The sequence below is a fragment of the Delphinapterus leucas genome, chromosome 7 (assembly GCF_059928025.1).
Source record: "Delphinapterus leucas isolate spDelLeu-1000000601 "Yukka" chromosome 7, BTC_Dleu_Yukka2, whole genome shotgun sequence".
NCBI classification, from domain to species: domain Eukaryota; kingdom Metazoa; phylum Chordata; class Mammalia; order Artiodactyla; family Monodontidae; genus Delphinapterus; species Delphinapterus leucas.
The window spans coordinates 63,686,272-63,705,172 of record NC_143135.1 but is presented as its reverse complement, the minus strand read 5'-3'; the positions used below and the strand labels follow the sequence as shown (position 1 = coordinate 63,705,172).

Genomic DNA, 18,901 nt, shown 5'->3' with positions numbered 1-18,901 from the left:
GAGAATTCTCTTAAGTAATTTTCCAAAAGAACAGATGAAATAACTGTGACACAAAGTACTTTTTGAGTTTAAAAGATTCTAAAATAATTGAAAGATACATTGTAAATTTTTTTCTATTTAGAGAATGTTCACTAAATTTGCTTTTAGAACAAAACAGATTAAGATTAATCAAGCTCTTTTGGGATTTTTAAACAATAGTGTTAATACAGAAATAGCATACAGAAAATAATGTGATTTGCAAGTTTCAGTGTCACTGCATACACTTCAATTATCCTAAGAAATCCACCTATAGAAAAGTTTACTTTTTATGAGATGATTTAACTATAATGCCCTTTTTTTAAAAAGCGCTCTGAAATTAAAAACATTAAGAACTAAATTTTACTTGCCTTTAACTTTACTATGGACTATAGAGGTGACAAATTTTAATGATGACTGAACCATGCCAACTGAAAAGAAACATCAGTCATCTAGACAGCTACAATTCAGACACAATAGAGCTTTTAGCTTCAAGCAATAGCATTTTTCCCTTGCCCTTCCCTAAAACTCTATACAACTATGTTCTATTAGGATTAGAAGTAATTAAACCTTAGTAGATCATGTGCATATGATAGAGAAAATTTCCATCAAATACCATAGTAAAACCAAATATTAATTTTACTTACATTCCGTATGAAAGTAAACTATTTAACAAAAAAACACATTTATAACATTTAACACTAAGTGTTCAAGAGAAAAATTAAAAGAAACCCAAATGAACCTATACTTTAAAAAGTGAGATCCGTGAAAGCATGGGTTATGTCATTTATCATTACATTCCCTGTGTCTAGAACACAGTCTAAAAACATAATTTTCTAAAGAAAAAATATTTCCTAAAGCAAATCTAATTTTCATTAAGTAAAATAGTCAATAAGCAGCAAGTGATGCAAAGTACCTTCAGGCACTCCCATCACATTAACATTAAAATCAATTGTTTTAATAATCAAACATAGCAAAAATACAAAAGCAAATAGAAATTATATGTGCCACGGGCCTAGGTGTTGAAGATTTAAGGAGACTCAAACTCCTGCCCACAGACAATATCTCTCATCACCTACAATTCACAGAACCCTGATTATGGTGCTACCATTTTAATCATTATATCATAACAGGTAGATGTGATTATTAAGACTATATTGAACAGCCTTCCACCTAATATCACAAATCCATGCAGTGAACAAAAAACTGAAACCTAACCAAACATACCTACAAGAGAGGACTTTCATTTTTAGTTTTCTCCTCTTAATTTATTGCCAATTTGTCTTTATTAACTCATTGAACATAAACTGGAATTATGTACCTAGTGTCATCCAGAATACAAAGGAAAATTAGACACAAAAACCGTCCTTAAGGAACTTAAAATCTAGCCAGAAACATAAGGCAAGTAACTAAACAACAAACGTACATGCAGGAAATACTGAAGGCTTTTAGAGAGTATAAATACTGTGCTGTGATACTGCAGAAAAAGGAAAAATGACTTCCAGCTGGGGAAAGCAAAGCATGCTTCACAGAGGAGGTAGCAATTGAGATAGGTCTCACTTGAGGAATGAGTAGGATCTGAACATGAAAAGTGGAGAAACGGGAAGGGGCACAAAGTTTGTTTGCAACAAATATTTACTTGCTACTGAATCTTTCATTATCTTTTGGCATGGTACAAATAGCTATTACCATCTGCTTTTTAGCATTCTGTGAGGTAAGCTAACATCTTTTTTTCTTTGGCAATGGTGGTGATAAGAAGGGGTTGTCATATTTTCTGCAAAGTCTGGGTGTTTCCTTTCCCATAGCGTTGCACGCCCCAGGTAGCACCAGAAAAGGAAAACACCTTCATATGCTTTTACCGTAATTCTTTGAGAACAACTGGTCTTACCACGTTTGTTAGTCTGTATTTGTGCCTTAGTAATAAACCACGTTTAAGAAAACTACAGAAAAGACTATACCTAGTATATAACTTGATTTTCTTTTCAAGGGTTTTCTTCTACTTAACATTTAGGTGAAAATATAACGCAATGGTTTTTAAAAAATACTAAATATAACTGCCAAAATAGTCTCAACAAAACCCACGCAAACTAAAGCTAAACACAGCTCTTAAGGCAGCAGAATCAATATTTTTGAAATGCAAGATCAACAATGCTTTAATACAGCTGTCAGAGCTAAAAGATCTGGAGCTAAAAGCTCACTAACTGGGAATTCTTGAGTCTGTAGTCCTCCACATAATCCACCTGGTTTTCAACTTCACATGTACAACCTCTACCCAGTCTCACAAATCTGAACAATGAACAAGAAACTGTAACTTAAACACACATACAAGAAAGCACTTTTATTTTCCTCCACCTAGTTTGAATATAGAATTAAAAAAAAATACCTTGTGGGTCACAAAATGCACATTGTATATACCTACTATTAATAGGAAATACAAAACATACACATATATTTCATTTTAACATGTAAATTTGCAAAGTGTGCATCAAAAGAAGACTTTATTTTAATACTATTATCATTACATATTCAAAATTCTGCTCTTAATTTTTATTTTTGACAAATGCTTTTCAACTTCTTTCTTGGGCTTTATAAAGGATATTAAAGCTTATTACTCCCATTTCAAAGACACTCCATGTTACCAATCTTCTCTTTAAAATAAAAATTGGAAACTTAGTTGAAAAGGAATTGAATACTTCAATATCATGTAGAAATGAATCTGGGGGACTTACAGTTCCACGTGCGAGGAGCTTGGAAGTTACCACCCCCAACCTAACAATTAAAAAGCTGAACAAACCGAAAATCCAACAACTCTTCTTGGAGACAGGGCAAACCACTTCCCCCAAGACTGGAGAAACAGACTAACAAATACAAGAGAGTCACAGCTTACCTCAGTAGAGACTCAGAGTAGAAACCATGGCGACCATTGCCAGAGTAGGAAAACCTGAACTGTAACTGACTGAACTGCAGGAGGCTCAGTGTGGACAAATTTGAGTTTAAAACACCAGTCATAAGGGGACCCTCACACTTTTGTGAGTTTTACCTCCAGGAGCTTAAGTAGGTTCTCCCAGTAAATATCAGAGAAAAATCTCCTGTGCTTCCAAGCAGGAAGAAGGGAAAAGGAACCATTTTCAAATACGTCAGAGCACTCTGTTCTTAATAAGACCTGCCCTCAGGGGAAACTGGTTAACTAGAGCCTAACCTACTGGGGTATTATGAGAGCCTAATTGGTCTGGAATAACCCAACTCCAGCCTACTTTAGCCAACCTGCCCCACCTACGTGAGTTGAAAACAACTGAGAAACACCTGCAAAGTTCACAGTGCAGAGACATAGGCTCACTAGAAGACTGAGACCAAACCATAGGACTATAAACTGCTTCCCTTCCTGCAATACCTCATCATCACGTCACTAAAGTCCTAATTACAGCAGTTCCCTTTTATCCAGTACACCATGTCCAACTATCAAAAAAAAATTACAAAACATAACACAACATTGTAAATCAACTATACTCCAATAAAAATTAATTTTAAAAAAATTACAGGGCTTCCCTGGTGGCACAGTGGTTGAGAGTCCGCCTGCTGATGCAGGGGACACGGGTTCGTGCCCGGGTCTGGGAAGATCCCACATGCCGTGGAGTGGCTAGGCCCGTGAGCCATGGCCGCTAAGCCTGCGCGTCCGGAGCCTGTGCTCCGCAAGGGGAGAGGCCACAACAGTGAGAGGCCCGCGTACAGCAAAAAAAATTAAAAAAATTACAAAACATACTAAAAGGCAAAAAGCACAGTTTGAAGAAACAAAGCAAGCATCAGAACCAAACACAGATGTTGGAATTATCAAACCAGGAATTCAAAACAACTATGATTAATATGCTAAGGACTCTAATGGACAAAGTAGACAGCAGGTAAAAACAGATGGGCAATGTAAGCAGAGAGATGGAAATCCTAAGAAAGAACCAACAAGAAATGCTAGAGATTTAAAAAACAAACAAACCCACACTGTAACAGAAATGAAGAATGCCTTTGATAGGCTTATTAGTAGATAGGACGTGGCTGAGGAAAGAATCTCTGAGCTTGAGGATGTATCAGTAGAAAACTCCAAAAACTGAAAAGCAAAGAGAAGACTGAAAAAAAAAAAAACCAACCAGAACAGAATATCCAAGGACTGTGGACAACCACAGAAGGCATAACATACACATAATGGGGATACCAGAAGAAGAAAAAAGGAACAGAGGAAATACCTGCAACAATGACTGAGAACTTCCCCAAATTAATGTCAGACACCAAATAATAAATTCAGCAAGCTCAGAGAAAATTAGGCAGGATAAATGCCAAAAAAACTACACCTAGGCATATCATTTTCAAACTAGAGAAAATCAAAGATAAGGAAAAAATCCTGAAAGAAGCCAAAGGAGAAAAATAATTTGTCGAACTAGCCTCCTTAATTATTTATGCTCCTTAATCTTCAACAATAATGGTACTGTCTTCCAATACACATTTTTTTTGTTGTTTTAAGCATTACTTTTTCAATCTTTTACTTTACATACAGTGAAATTTAGTTTAAAGGGTTCTGAAAACTGCACAGAGTCGTGTACTACCACCCAGTATCATGATACAGAATAGTTCCATCACCAAAAATATTCTTTTGTTTTGTCCTTCTGTAATCAACTTCTCCACCTTCAATCTCAGGCAACCAGTTCTCCCATCCCCTACAGTTTGGGCTTTTGCAGAATGTCATATAAATGGAATCATACAATGTTTAGACTCGTAGGGGTTCACTGAGCTTTATGAATGTGTAAATGTATGTCCACCAAATTTGGAAGTTGGCAGCCATTATTTCTTCAAATATTTTTTGTTCACCAGTCCCTTTGTCTTCTCCTCTAGGGCACTTATGACACAAATGTTAGACCTTTGCTATTGTCCTTCAGGTCCTTAAGCTCTCTTCATTTTCTTCAGTCTTTCCTTATTATTCAGATTGTACCATTACTATCGAGCTTTCTTCAACTTTTCTTTCCTCTATCTTCACTCTGCTGTTGAAATCATCTAATGAATATTTAGTTATTTTAACATTTAATATTAATATTTGAGTTATTTTAATTTTCTGTCCCCAAATTTCAATTTGGTTCTTTTTACAGTTTCTTTTTCTTGTCTGGGAACTTCAATCTTTCCATTCATTTCAAAAGTGCTTACACACTTTTACACAGGGTTACACAGTGTTTTACAGTGTTTACACAGGGTTATAATAGCTGCTCTGAGAACTTTTTATTGTAATTCCAACATCGAAGTAATTGCAGAATTGGTACCTGTTGATCGCTGTTTTCCCGACAATTGGTTATGATCTCCCTAGTTCTTGGTATGTCAAATACTTTTGGAGACTTGAGACTTGTATTTTGATACTCTTAATCATGTTAAAGACTCTTGGTCCTCTGTAGAACTGATTTGTTGTTGTTTTTATTGCTGTTTTGTCATTGTTGTAGGCAATCAACCCTGTTATGTTCCAACCACAAGTCCCAACCCACCGTCTGCGGGCTGTGGTTTCAATACCATTTTCAGTTTCCCAAGTCTTTTCAGTGCTATTCAGTCTCTCCCCATATGTGCCCCCAAAGGGCAGTGGTCTATGCTATAGTTTAGTTCTCAAAGCCTTAATGCTTCCTCAAATAAGTTCCACACATGCTTAGCTCAGGAGTGAATTTCAGACTTCATACACAGATTTAGGTCATCTTTTTCTCTATCTCCTGCCTCTCCATGGTTTTCCCCGCAGTCTGTCTCCCATGTCCCTTTTCTCAATCCTCTGTCTACATTGGGTTTTTAGGTTCCCCATTCCGTCACATGTCTCCTGCAATTACAACTACCTCAGGGGTAAAGTGGCAAGGAAAAAAAGGAAGTGAAAAATAACAAATATTGTCTCCACACTCGTTGGACTACAGGAGTCCCTTTTTCCAGTTTCTCTGGTCAAAGAGGAAGATTACCTTTCAGTTATAAATGGCTGAATAGCGGCACTGCCGCTACTGCCACCACCACTGGAGGACAGCCTCATGATTGGGGCCTGCGCTGCTGTCCCACCAGAAAAATAAAACCAAAATATAAAACAGAAAGAAAATGGTGATTTTCTGCACAGTCTCCTTTATGCAGGGGTCCTCCTTTCCAGTTCTCTGACCATACACAGAGGAAGAGGGGTTTTCTCTTAGAGCTTTTTCTGCCTGGATCCATTGTGGGGATCAAGAATAGGGAAGTCCCTAGAGTCCAAGCCAGGAGATAAAGGATGGTAGGTGGAAGGGAAAAGGAAACTCACTGCTATCAGTCACATGTCCAGTTTTGACCTCCTTCCCCAAACCTCCTGTGATTATTTACTCTCAGATAGTTGCTTTATATATTCTTTTCAAAGTTTTTAGTTGTAATCAGTAGGAGAGATAGGCTGTGTTTCCTCCATCTTAGCAGAACCAGAACCACAAAATTTCCAGAAATAAAACCCTAACATTTATAGTCAACTGATTTGTGACAAAGGTGTCAAAGCAATTCAACAGGCAAAAAAGAGTTCTTTCAACAAATACTGCTGGGACAACTGGATATCCATATGCAAAATAAATAGATGAAACTTTGCCTCACACTGTATGCAAAAGCCAACTCAAAACGGATCACAGATCTAAATGTAAAACCAAAGATTATAAAACTTTTATAAGAAAACAGAGGAGAAAATCTTTGTGACCCTGGGTTAGGTTAGAAAAGATTTCTTGGATATGATACAAAAAAAAAAAAAGAATGAACTGAACTTCATCAAAATTTAGAACTTTTCAAAGAGCACTACTTAGAAAGACGGGCCACAGACTGAGAAAAAGTATTTTCAGATCATATATTTAATGAGAGATTTGTATCCAGATTTTTTTTTTTTTTAATCACCTCCTACAACTCAACAGTGAGAAACAAACAATATAAAACTGGGCAAAAGATTTTAACAGACATTTCATCAACGATATACAAATGACTAATAAGCACATGAAAAGATACCCAACATCATTAGTCAATAGGGAACCACAATGAAATACTGCAACATAATTCTAGAATGACTATAGTCAAAAAGACCGACAATAACTGGCCTCCTGTCCATTGCCACTGGGAATGTAAAATGATACAGCCACTTTTTCTTTAAAAGTTACTCATATGACCTAGCAATTCCACTCTTAGGTATCAACCCAAGAGACATTAAAACATATGTCAACACAAAGACTTCTATGCAAATGCTCACAGAAGTATTATTCATAATAGCCCCAAACTGGAAACTATCCAAATGTTCGTTAACTGGTTAACAGATCAACAAAATACTATCCATACAAGAGAATACTATTCAGTCATGAAAAGGGGAAAAAAACTGATATGGAGGAAACTCAAAAACATGTTAAGTGAAAGAAGTCAGAAATGAAAGAGCATATACTGTATAATTCCATACATATGAAAATTTCAGAAAAAGCAAATCTATAGATTGTGCTATAATAAAGAATATATCTGCACTTTGTTCCCAGTTCCTGATACACAGCTTGAAACACCTTTGGAATTTCCTGAGTGACAGGAGTGTCTGTTATGCTAATGAAGTGATTCATAGTGTTAGGATCAGGGCTGACCACCAGAAAGACCAACCACATCATTTAACACAAATCCTCTCTTTTCTGATCTGCCACATCCCTACTGAACCACCACAAACAATACTTGTCTCTACATAGCAAACTCATCTATTGAGAACACAGCCAAGAGTCAACAAAGAAAGGAAAAATCGATGTACAAACAAAATGGTAAAAATTATATTTGGACACACGTTATGTGTAAAAAATTGAATTTCTTTGGAAATTCAAAATGTTTAAATTACTTGCTGCTGAACTCACCCCAATACTACACACAAAATTCCTGTGGTATGCTTTGTACAAAGAAACATTTTCTGTATGTCTAAAGACTTTATTTTTAAAAGAGGGCCTGCATTTTTAATGCTCTCAACCACATTTAGCTATATAACCAAAGTAGGCAAGTTTCAGTTCAGTGGGGAGGTAGTTGGAACTGGCCTTACCCATGTGGAAATAATTGCTTTCCTGGCCTAAAGCTCTTCCTATTAGGATCAAAACAAACTGATGTTATCTTAAGAACCCTTCCAATTTTTGAAAAATAAAACCTAAGTGTTCCATAGTTCCAGATATTATCCAGATATTGTTTGTTTTGTTTAAGGACAAAATTATGGCACATTTATTTTTGTATTTAAATCAAAAGCAGAGTTATTATTATGAAGAAAGTCAGGGCATTTTGAAAGATAATTATCTCAGTATAGAAAGGCACATACAGAATTGGTATAGACAAGGCCACCAAGCTTAAACACTGTGATCTGATGTTTTTAAAACCTTACTTTGGCCCTTGGCCTTCTCTGCACCAGAATTTTCCAAATAAACTGTTCACCAAGAATATGAAATAATGCCACAGCACATAACATGATGAGCCATTTAAAGTAGATTTAGTAACAAAGACAAAATATTCCAGGAAGAATAAAATATAAATTCTGAAGCTCAATGTTTTACAATGCCACTGGCATGGATTCTAAATTTTCTAAGCACCTGCCAAAATACAACATGTTGTTTTGTTTCATGGAATTGGAAAACTGAAAAAAAAAATATGAAGATGTTACTTAGACCAGTCTTCTGCCTCTGGCACTACCTATACCATCCAGATTGATGGCTAATAAGAAATACAACTTTTATAAAATGAGCAAGATGGCAGACCTACAACCTCTTTGGAGTCTCTTAATGTTGCGCCACCTTGAAATCATGACCAGTGGCTCCACTTATCTCAAACTTTCTGTCCTGCAATCAAAACTCATTTCTTCCCACCTCATCAGAGATAGGTTTGGGACTTCTCTGTATATACCTTGCTTATTATAAATACTCCCTAGGCCTTAACCTTTCTCTAGATCCTTTTCCATAATTATTTCGTTTCTCCTTCTCAGGATGTTATCCATTTTCCCCATATGTGTTTTTTTGGGTTTTTTTTAAAGCTATATTCTACTTGCTCCTTGAAAGGAAAAACATCATAATAACTTTTCTAGGCTAAATTCTAATAGATTACAGTCATCTGTCAATATCCTTGGGGGATTGGTTCCAGAACCACCACGGATACCAAAATCCACAGATGCTCAAGTTCCTTAAATAAAATGGGCCTAGTACAGTCAGCCCTACATATATGCGGATGCAGAAACCATGGATACTGAGGTCCCACTGTATTGGTATGGTTTATCAACATGTTTAGAATGAGGAAATCACTCCCAGAAGAACAAAACAATAAACTCGCAGACATTATTTGTGAACACTCTAAAGTGGTCAGAATTCTTTTTTTTTTTTTTCCCTTAGTGATATGGGGATATGAGAGGAAACTAGTCAAGTTAACAAAGAGTATATTTCAATGGCAATAGACATGTGTAAAATATCTTAATATTTTCTTCCTGATAAAATACAATACATAAATCAGAGGTCTTATCACAGAAGAGATAATCCAATTTTCCTTAACAGGATCAACTGAGCCTTGGTCTGCATTTCTGGGAAGTCAGTGTCTAGTCATTCTCAATGGGACTTTTGCCCAACTAAGACTTGGAATTATCTTGGAATTATCTAAGTTTTCACTATATAATGACTTTACTGTGTTTTTTTAATAGGATTCTTATGTCTATTTGTATATGTCAGTTTTTCTACCATTGCACTTCCCCTTGCTATATTTATTCTATGTATAGAAACAAAATCACGATCAACAGAATTGGACTGAGTAGTGCACTTAAAGTCTGTTAACTAAACATATACTGTGTATTACTGAGCTACTGGCACTAGACAGCAGAGGGCACTGGTAATATATGCTGACCCAAATACCTTGAGTCCCATATGATCATTTAAAAGTACCAGTAACATTGCTATTAGCATAGCTATGGACCCAAAATATCTGTCTTTCATTACCAACTGTTAGTTCACACTCTGTTCTAAATAACCACAGTCCAGAGATGCCCATATACTCACTCCAATATAGAAAATACTTCATCATATTTAATTAAATAACAAATAGCTATCATTTAATACAGGCTAAATCCTAACAGGCTTATTTTGTGTTATTATGCTAGCTGCTTTATAAATTTATTTCTCACAGAGTAATGTATGAAGTGGATGCTTTTATTCCTAATTAAAGAAGCCGATGCTGTATGGCAAGGTCCTAAGTGGCAGGTTTATGGACTCAGCCACTGCCGAGAGCTTAAACCATATTAGCCTTATTTATAGTTAAAACCCAGCACTTAGCATAGTCCCTGGCACTCAATTAATATTTAGGGAAGAAAAAGCAGGGAAGGGACTCTAGATCTGATAACAGTGCCACGTGTCACATCTGCCTTTAAGATGCTCTTAATAAGTATTTGCTCATTTGATTAGATTTTACAAGCCACTAGTTACTGGCATAGTACTAGGCACTAGGTCTCAGAGCCTTCACTATAAGAAGTACTAATACTTTGCTTATTAAAGACATATATTTCCTCAGGTGGTATTAATAGATAAATAGTGTAAAAAATTTAATTGAGAAAAAAACAGATACAATTTTAAAAATATAAATAAAAGTTTACTTCTACGTTTCCTTATATAGTTTGCATTCAAAAAAAGAAAATATTTGGTTTATGTACCGTATGAAACTGAATATAATTTTTTTTTTTTTTTTTTTTTTTTTTGCGGTACGCGGGCCTCCCACTGTTGTGGCCTCTCCCATTGCGGAGCACAGGCTCCGGACGCGCAGGCTCAGCGGCCATGGCTCACGGGCCCAGCCTCTCCGTGGCATGTGGGATCTTCCCAGACCGGGGCACAAACCCATATCCCCTGCATTGGCAGGCGGACTCTCAACCACTGCGTCACCAGGGAAGCCCTGAATATAATTTTTAACATAATTTCAACAGTGCTAGAGATATATCTTAATATCTTAATAGTGAATTAACTTTGTGACTAAGAGTAAATATTATATATGTAAATTTCATAGACTCTTCAAGTATTCCTTAATTCATGAAAAAAGTTGTTAAAAATTATATCATTGTATTATGAACTTCATGATTTGGGGATAATATAGCCCTAGTATTTATATATACAAAGATATTTATGATTATACTTATCTTAAACTGAGGGCCTCACTGCAGCAATCACAAAAATGAAATATTCTTTATGACTTATTTAAAAAGCATGCTCCAGAAAGGCAAAAAAAGGTTTCCATTCTAATAAAACATACAGAATACCTAATACCATGCAGTAACATAAAACAAAAGTAAATACTGTGTCTAATCCCACATCCATCTTTCCAAAACATCAACAAACCATGCTACCGTGTTCTACTTTATATATAAAAATCTTTAAATACACCTCAGATTTCTTTGTTATTTCTTTATCTGTTTTGTCTAACTCAAATTGTACATTCCCTGAGTTCACAGAAGACATAAGATTGAAAACTACTTCTCTAAAACAGTAATTTACAATAGTGGGTAAGCATTAAAATCAGTAGATGCTTTAATAAATACAGATACTGGAGCCCTAGGCTAGACCTAATGGACAAAGTCTTTGGGGATGGAGCCCACGCACCTATAGTTTACAGAGCTCCATGGGCAATTCTCATGCACAGTCAAGGCTGAGAACCACAAAAAAGAAAGGCTATACAAAGCTGCCTAGAAGCAGAAAATGTTAAAGCTGAATAGGGCTTCCCTGGTGGCGCAGTGGTTGAGAATCTGCCTGCCAATGCAGGGGGCACGGGTTCGAACCCTGGTCTGGGACTATCCCACATGCCACGGAGCAACTAGGCCCGTGAGCCACAACTACTGAGCCTGCGTGTCTGGAGCTTGCGCTCCGGAACAAGAGAGGCCGCGACAGTGAGAGGCCCGTGCACCACATGAGGAGTGGCCCCCGCTCGCCGCAACTGGAGAAAGCCCTCGCACAGAAACGAAGACCCAACACAGCCAAAAATAACTAAATAAAATAAATAAAATTTTAAAAAAAGAAAAAAAAAGCTGAATAGGACCTTAAAGATCATTTAATCAACTCATTTTCCAAAGTATGAATTTGAAATCATGAGATGGTAAGTAAATTGTCCAAGATCACATAGCTAGCTATTAATGCCAGGAAGAGAACCAGGTCTACTGGCAGGCAGCCTAGTGCTCTTTACATCACACAAGGCTGCCTTCTCCACTTGGGAAGAAGAAACAGTATTCATTCTTGATTATACCACAAGATTAAACAGCATCATAGCATTCATATAGCAAATTCTCAGGGAAATGTGATTTTAAAAAAAAAATACTATCTCCTTTGGAAAAAATGGTGATAAAAGGATCTAAACTGGAAAGCTGTTTTGATGTATAAAAGAGCTGAATAATTATAAGGTGCCTGGAAAAGGCACTCAACAAATGTTACTCCCTTTCAACACCACAACCTCCTCCCCCTTCCTTTTTGATTCTACATCAAGACATCTCTCCCAGCTCTCAACTATGTCCCTTTTTATATTGTTTCTCCTAATTGGCAATGCCCTTTGACCTCTTCTTCAATGATGCTCATAAATTTCTCCAAGGCCCAGTTTAAGATGTACCTTCTAAGAAATCTTCTGAACTAACTTACCCTATTCTAATTATTGTTTCGTCCTTCATTATCTAAATTGCTTATACTTTTAAATCATATACTTGCTTATACCTTCTTTTGAAGCTTTGTAATTGTAATTACTTCCTAGTTGCTTTATATGTTTTTATTTTCTTCCATAATTAGAATATAAGCTATCAGTGGACTAGAATATAAGCTCCCCAAAGACAAGGATATTGGTCTGTTTTGTTTACTGATAGATCGCAGGCACCTAAAACAACATCAGGAACATAGAAGGTGCTCAATAAATACTTGTGGTGACTGAACAAACAGGCAAAGATTATTTTTTCTTCTATTCATGAACCTCTCCAACATAAAGACACAGATATGAAACATTAAACATTCTGAAAAAAATGAAGATAGATATGCTTGTACTTTAGAAAATTCACAGAATTTTTTTAAGCTAATAAAGCTATAATAGATGAATCAACTCACTGGCTACAAGGAATCATTTAGCTTCTTCATTACATACTCTCCGTGATTCAATGGATATACAGTGGCAGCTGATACACAGAAGGTAAAGGCTTTAATTAAGACCTAGAGTTTGAAATCCCCTGCCTATGGTAAAGAACTTCTTAACTTTGTTCTCTTTTAAAACTCTGAATTAAGAAGACTCTAACAAAAAAACACTAATTTCTGGATTACTCAGGTTTCAAGTTATATAAAATAACAGTACATAATTTTTCCAATACATAAATTTAAGAGAGCAACTTTATCTTTTTAACAAACAACTTGTTTCACCCTATACATAAGTACCTGGAAGGCTGAAAACAGGATTGTACCTTTCTTGAAAATATTTTAAAAGTACAATTTTTGAGCAAAGCACATTCAATAACTATTTTTGATAGTGATAATTTTACAAGTTAGCCTTCCCAAATAAGGAAACACATTAACTCTGCCCAATATTACATTAACAACCTAAATGGGAAAAGAATTTGAAAAAGAACAGATACATGTATATGTATAACTGAATCACTTTGCTGTACACCTGAAACTAACACATCATTAATCAACTATACTCCAATGTAAAATAAAAAGTTAAAAAATAAAAAAATTTTAATTTAAATTTTAAAAATTCTGCCACCCCAAAATTACCTGCTTTTTAGCTTATGTAATTTAATCAAAATAAAAAAAATCCAGCTACCCTATATATAGGACTGTACAAAGAATACATCAACATGGTTAGGCATTCAGCGACAAAACAGAATTGTGAAGGGTCAATATTTTTTTCTATTCCTTTTAAGCCATATACCTCTACACATATGAGAAGATAACAGTGATAATCAGAATGCATTAAAAAACATGGCTGATTACATAACCTCAGAGGTCTTAGCTACTACGCTGTTGCTATTTTTCAACTGTCCAACTATAAGACAATTGAACGATTAGAAAACTCTAGTCTAAGTAAGTGAATTACATTGAGGGAGACTATATCGTATAGTGGAATGAATGGGCTTTGGAGTCAGATTGGGGTTCATATCCCAAGTCTTTCATCTCCTACCTCTTTGATCACAGGCAAAATGTTTAACTTCTCTGAGACTCAGTTTATCTACAAAATGGGCATAATAATTTCTCCCTTGCAGAGTTATGATGAAGATTTAAAAAGACAGTGTATCATTCCTTTGCTTAAATCCTCCAATGATTCATTATAACTTATAAAATAAATTTCAAACTCCTTCAAAAACTACGTTCTTCCTTTCAGAGAAAGGAACCATGTTTTCTGATCTCAACATTTCTTAAAATATGCAAGCAGAAGTGTCCAATAGGTAGATAAAATATAGGCTTAAAGCAGGAACACAAAGAAGGGAAGACAACAGACAAGCAAAGTTCAGCATCATCAAGCACCCAGATCACAAATTTACTCAGACTGCTATCTTTGTAATCTGGATACACCAGTCTTTATTCCTCCTACCTAATATCACTGTCACGGGGTTACTTATTAATCCCTGCTTAACGGAGATTTTCGCAGTAATGAGCTAAAACAATTTTTCAAATACCCTAGGACAAGTAAACTCCTTACCACTCTCCTCCCTTAGCATATCACAAGTTTTCTAACATTACAAATATGGTGATTTCAGCTTCTGTTTTAAGTAGTCCATTAAATTGTTAATCTTTGCATTTATCTCCTACTTCTAAAGTAATTCTTTATTATTGGCTGGACACTAAAATTTAGCACGTTCCAAGTGTAAGCTGGACTCTAGTTACTTACTTCCAGACTCAACCTTAACTCTCTTTCAGGTTTTTCTCCCACGTATTGATGCCACTGTTTCCTCCACCAGAGAGTAAGCTCCTCTAAAGGTGGAAACCATATTACATCATCTATTCCCATAGCACTTAGCCTACCATCTCCAAAAAATCTATGCCACTTGCATTTACACATATTCAGTAATTTCTTTGTTTTGTTTTGTCTTAATTCTCTATTTCCTAAAAGTCAAATAACTAAAACTAATTTGTGGTCTATCCTAGCTACCATTTACTGAATATTTCACTATGTATCACTCTGTATTTTTTTAATCTACAAAATATCATCATATTTTATCAACTCTAAAATATCACAGACTTAATTTTAGAGGTGTTAAAATGTGAAAAATAGTAAATGGTGACTATGAAGCGCCACTGATTAGAAGACATATTCCATTTTCAGAGATCTTAAAACACAAGGAAAAAATGTACAAGAGAGTGCTTATAAACTTTGTCCTACATTAATACCTGTTAAACAGGTTAGTTACTGTTGCAATCCCCAGTAATTGGGGGAGAAATGGATCCAAAGCCAGCTGCTTTAACTACTTCCTCTCCATTAAGTAAAATATGTACATATGCAATATGTGTTGATATGCTCAGAAGATTACTTGCAAAACTGTCTTGCATACACTTACTTCCCCAAACTTTTTATAAAAGAAGATAAAGTTCAAAAGTTCACTGACCACCTCCATGAAAAATTTCATAGTAATAACTAAAATCTAAAATTCATTTTGACACATTTTAGGCAAATAAATATGTCTGACTTTATTAATGGGAATGTTTTCTTCTCTCAAAATGGCACCACACACTGTAGTTTGTTGAGAATACAGAGAGATGAATTAAGTATTTTTTCATAGACAAAATATATATTACAAATTAATACCAAAGAAATTTGCCAATATATATACAATTAAACATTTAAAGGCATATAATTTCCAAATGACTGTGCATTTTCACCTAACAAGCAGATATATTGATTGATAAATTTTATAATCACACAATAATACAGTTTCAAGTGTTTAGAGTATTGAGTTATATATATATTACATTAAATAACACAGAACTTGATTCCAGAATAAAAAGCACTGTATTTTATCCATAAATATTTGCTAGTAGGACAGAAAAGAGAACATGGCAATGTGACATTATATTCAGCCTCAACCTAAGGATATCTTAGTAAGAGAGTGAATAAAGAAAAAGCAGACAGAGTGGTAATTAGGCCAGTAATAATTTGGTAATGAAAATTTATTTCAGGTAGTAGATTTTTTTTTTTTTAAGAATTGGTAGGAGTATTTAGAAAAGTCTAAACTTAGACTCTATCATAATTGAGCCTCAACTATAAGAAAGAACAGATTAAATTCCATTTCTCTCCCTCCCTTCTCCCTTCGTTCTGTGATAAATATCAACATTTCAAATTATTTTATGCTAGGAAAGAAGTATCACATCTGTAGAACATAAAATAGGAAGAAAGAAAGAAGTATGGGATTATGTTCAATAAATATATATGTATTTGCAGAAGTTATTATTAAATGTCATTTTCTTTTAAGAGTGAAAACAATTGGTAACCAAAGATTAAAAGGCTCAGAAATTTATATTCAACCCAAGATCTGGTTCTAACATGACTTAACTGAAATAGATTTGTAGATGAGATTTACTCAATACTTTGTATATCAGGTATTCTCAATTTGTTAAAAAAGTATACTATGAATTAAGAATTAATAATTGTATCAAAATTCTCATCTTACTTCTCCATTTCTTAACGTTGTGATGGTTCCTCTTGCTACACCCATTCTAAATAGTGTTTCTGTGGCCTGTGAATGTAAAAAAAGCAAAAATATATCATCTATAATCTGTATTCAACTGTATATCCCAACCCCAAAATGCAAAACATTCAACACTATTACATTTTTTAGGAACTACTAGAGAAGCATCAGTAAGGCACAATAAACTCTACATTATACTCCAGAAATATCATTTTCAGAATATTTTAATGCTATAAAGAGCCCAAACTGAAATATTTCAAAAGTTATTTAGATCTGCTATTATCACTCAATGCCTATAGTTTCAAATTAGCACACTTAAATAAGTTTAAAACTTAGTTTGGTTAACAAAGATTAAATAAAACTTCAGTACTTGAATTCAATTCAGAAATTATCATTTATTCTGATTTTTAGTTTCCATCTGATTTCAGTCCAAATCGCTTGACTGGCACTGAAATACTGACAGAAGATGAAGTAATTCAGTGATGTCACATATTAAATAACACCTGAAAAGACTTAATGCTTTCTATACACTAACAATGAACAATTCTAAAAGGAACTTAAGAATTTTGTTTATAATAGTACCAAATATATATATATATATAAATAAAAGACAGGAATAAATTTAACCAAAGAAGCAAAAGGCTTGCTCATTGAAAACTGTAAAACATTGCTGAAAGAGATCTAAAAACATATAAATAAATGGAAAGACATCCTGTGTTCATGAAGTGGAAGATGTAATATTGTTAAGGTGTCAATACTATCCAAAATGAGCTATAGAGTCAATGCTATTCCTACCAAAATCTCAATGACTTCTTTATAGAAATACAAAAATCCATCCTAAAATTCATATGGAACCCAAAAGACCCCAAATAGCCAAAATAACTTTGAAAAAGAGGAACAAAGTTGGAGGACTCACACCTTCTGATTTCAAAACTTACTTTAAAGCTACAGTAATCATAAAGATAAGTCATAAACACAGACATATAGGCCAATGAAGTAGGAGAGAGCCTGAAACAAACCCTTGTATATGGTCTAATGATATTCTATAAAGGTACCGAGACCATTCTGTGGAGAAAGGACAGTCTTCTTAACAAATGATGCTGGGAAAATACCTGCCAAAGTATGAAGCTGAACCCTTACCTTATACCAAACACAAAAATTAACTCAAAAGAGATCAAAGACTAAATGTAAGAGTTAAAACTATAAAACTCTTAGAAGAAAACACATTGTTTTCCATTCATGATTCGGTGTCTGATGAGGACCTGCTTCCTGGTTACTATAGATGATTTTACATGACTATCTTGTTTGTATCCTGACATGGCAGAGAACAAAGAGAAGCAAGCTCTCTCTGCACTCTTACAAGGGAACTAATCCCATTCATAAGGGCTCCTCATCTAATCCTAATTACCTCCCAAAGGCCCCACCTCGTAATACCATAATACTGGGGGGAGAGGGTTTTGACATGAATTTTGGGGAACACAAATATTCAGTCCGTAACAGGAGTATTCCAGTCAGAATGGGCAGTAAGTACAAAGACCAGTAGGTAGGATCATGTTTGGTATGTTCAAGGACAAGTAAGATGGCACATGAGGCTGAAAGAAAAAGATTACATGAGAGTCTGATTGAGAAAAGAGAAGATGCAAGTTCCTCTGTTCAATATGTCTTTTATTTTTCAATCTGGTATAAGAGGAATGCATTTCCAACCTTTATTAATCGAAAATACAATTCAAAGCATGCACTACTAAACAAATTTTTAAGAATTAGTATATGAACAACAAAAAAAGAGAGAATTTAAATGTAAAAAGTGAATGCACATCTAAAGAAATGCAGAGTGAAGAAGGGATAAGAAACTAGAGGAAGCTGTAAGGAAACTGATGTATGTGTACAAAATCAGTGTGATCAGTGTAACATAAATAGCAGTGTAAACATATTAATTTAGTTATAAGGAAGCAAATAACAGAAGAAGTAAGGAAAAAGTTACAAGTAGCTGCCTCTGGGTTGTGGGACTCAGGCAGTGGAACAAGTAAATAAGAGTACTACTCTTTTTCTACTAGTTTGCAGCATACTATTTGACGGTTTAAACTACTTGTAAATCCTTGATCAAAACTTTTTTTTAACTTTTAAAGGAACAAGTAATCCCTAGTATCCAGTTCTGCAAAGAGGTCAAATACTTTACAATTTTAATAGAGTGGTATATGTAAGAACATAGTTGAGGACTGAATAAGAGGATATAAA

At 34.8% G+C, this 18,901-nt stretch overlaps 1 protein-coding gene across 3 annotated transcripts in view; it reads right to left on the bottom strand.

Annotated features, from left to right (window-relative positions):
- Positions 1–18,901, bottom strand: part of TMEM135 (transmembrane protein 135) — a 256,453-nt gene that overhangs the window by 137,602 nt on the left and 99,950 nt on the right. For 2 of the 3 annotated variants that reach the window (XM_089915385.1, XM_022594059.3), the window contains exon 5: positions 16,649–16,714. The exons of the other annotated variant lie outside the window; for it this stretch is intronic. In XM_089915385.1, the coding sequence (XP_089771511.1) occupies positions 16,649–16,714 (66 nt within the window). The remainder of the gene's footprint in view (positions 1–16,648; positions 16,715–18,901) is intronic. 3 annotated transcript variants of the gene reach the window in all.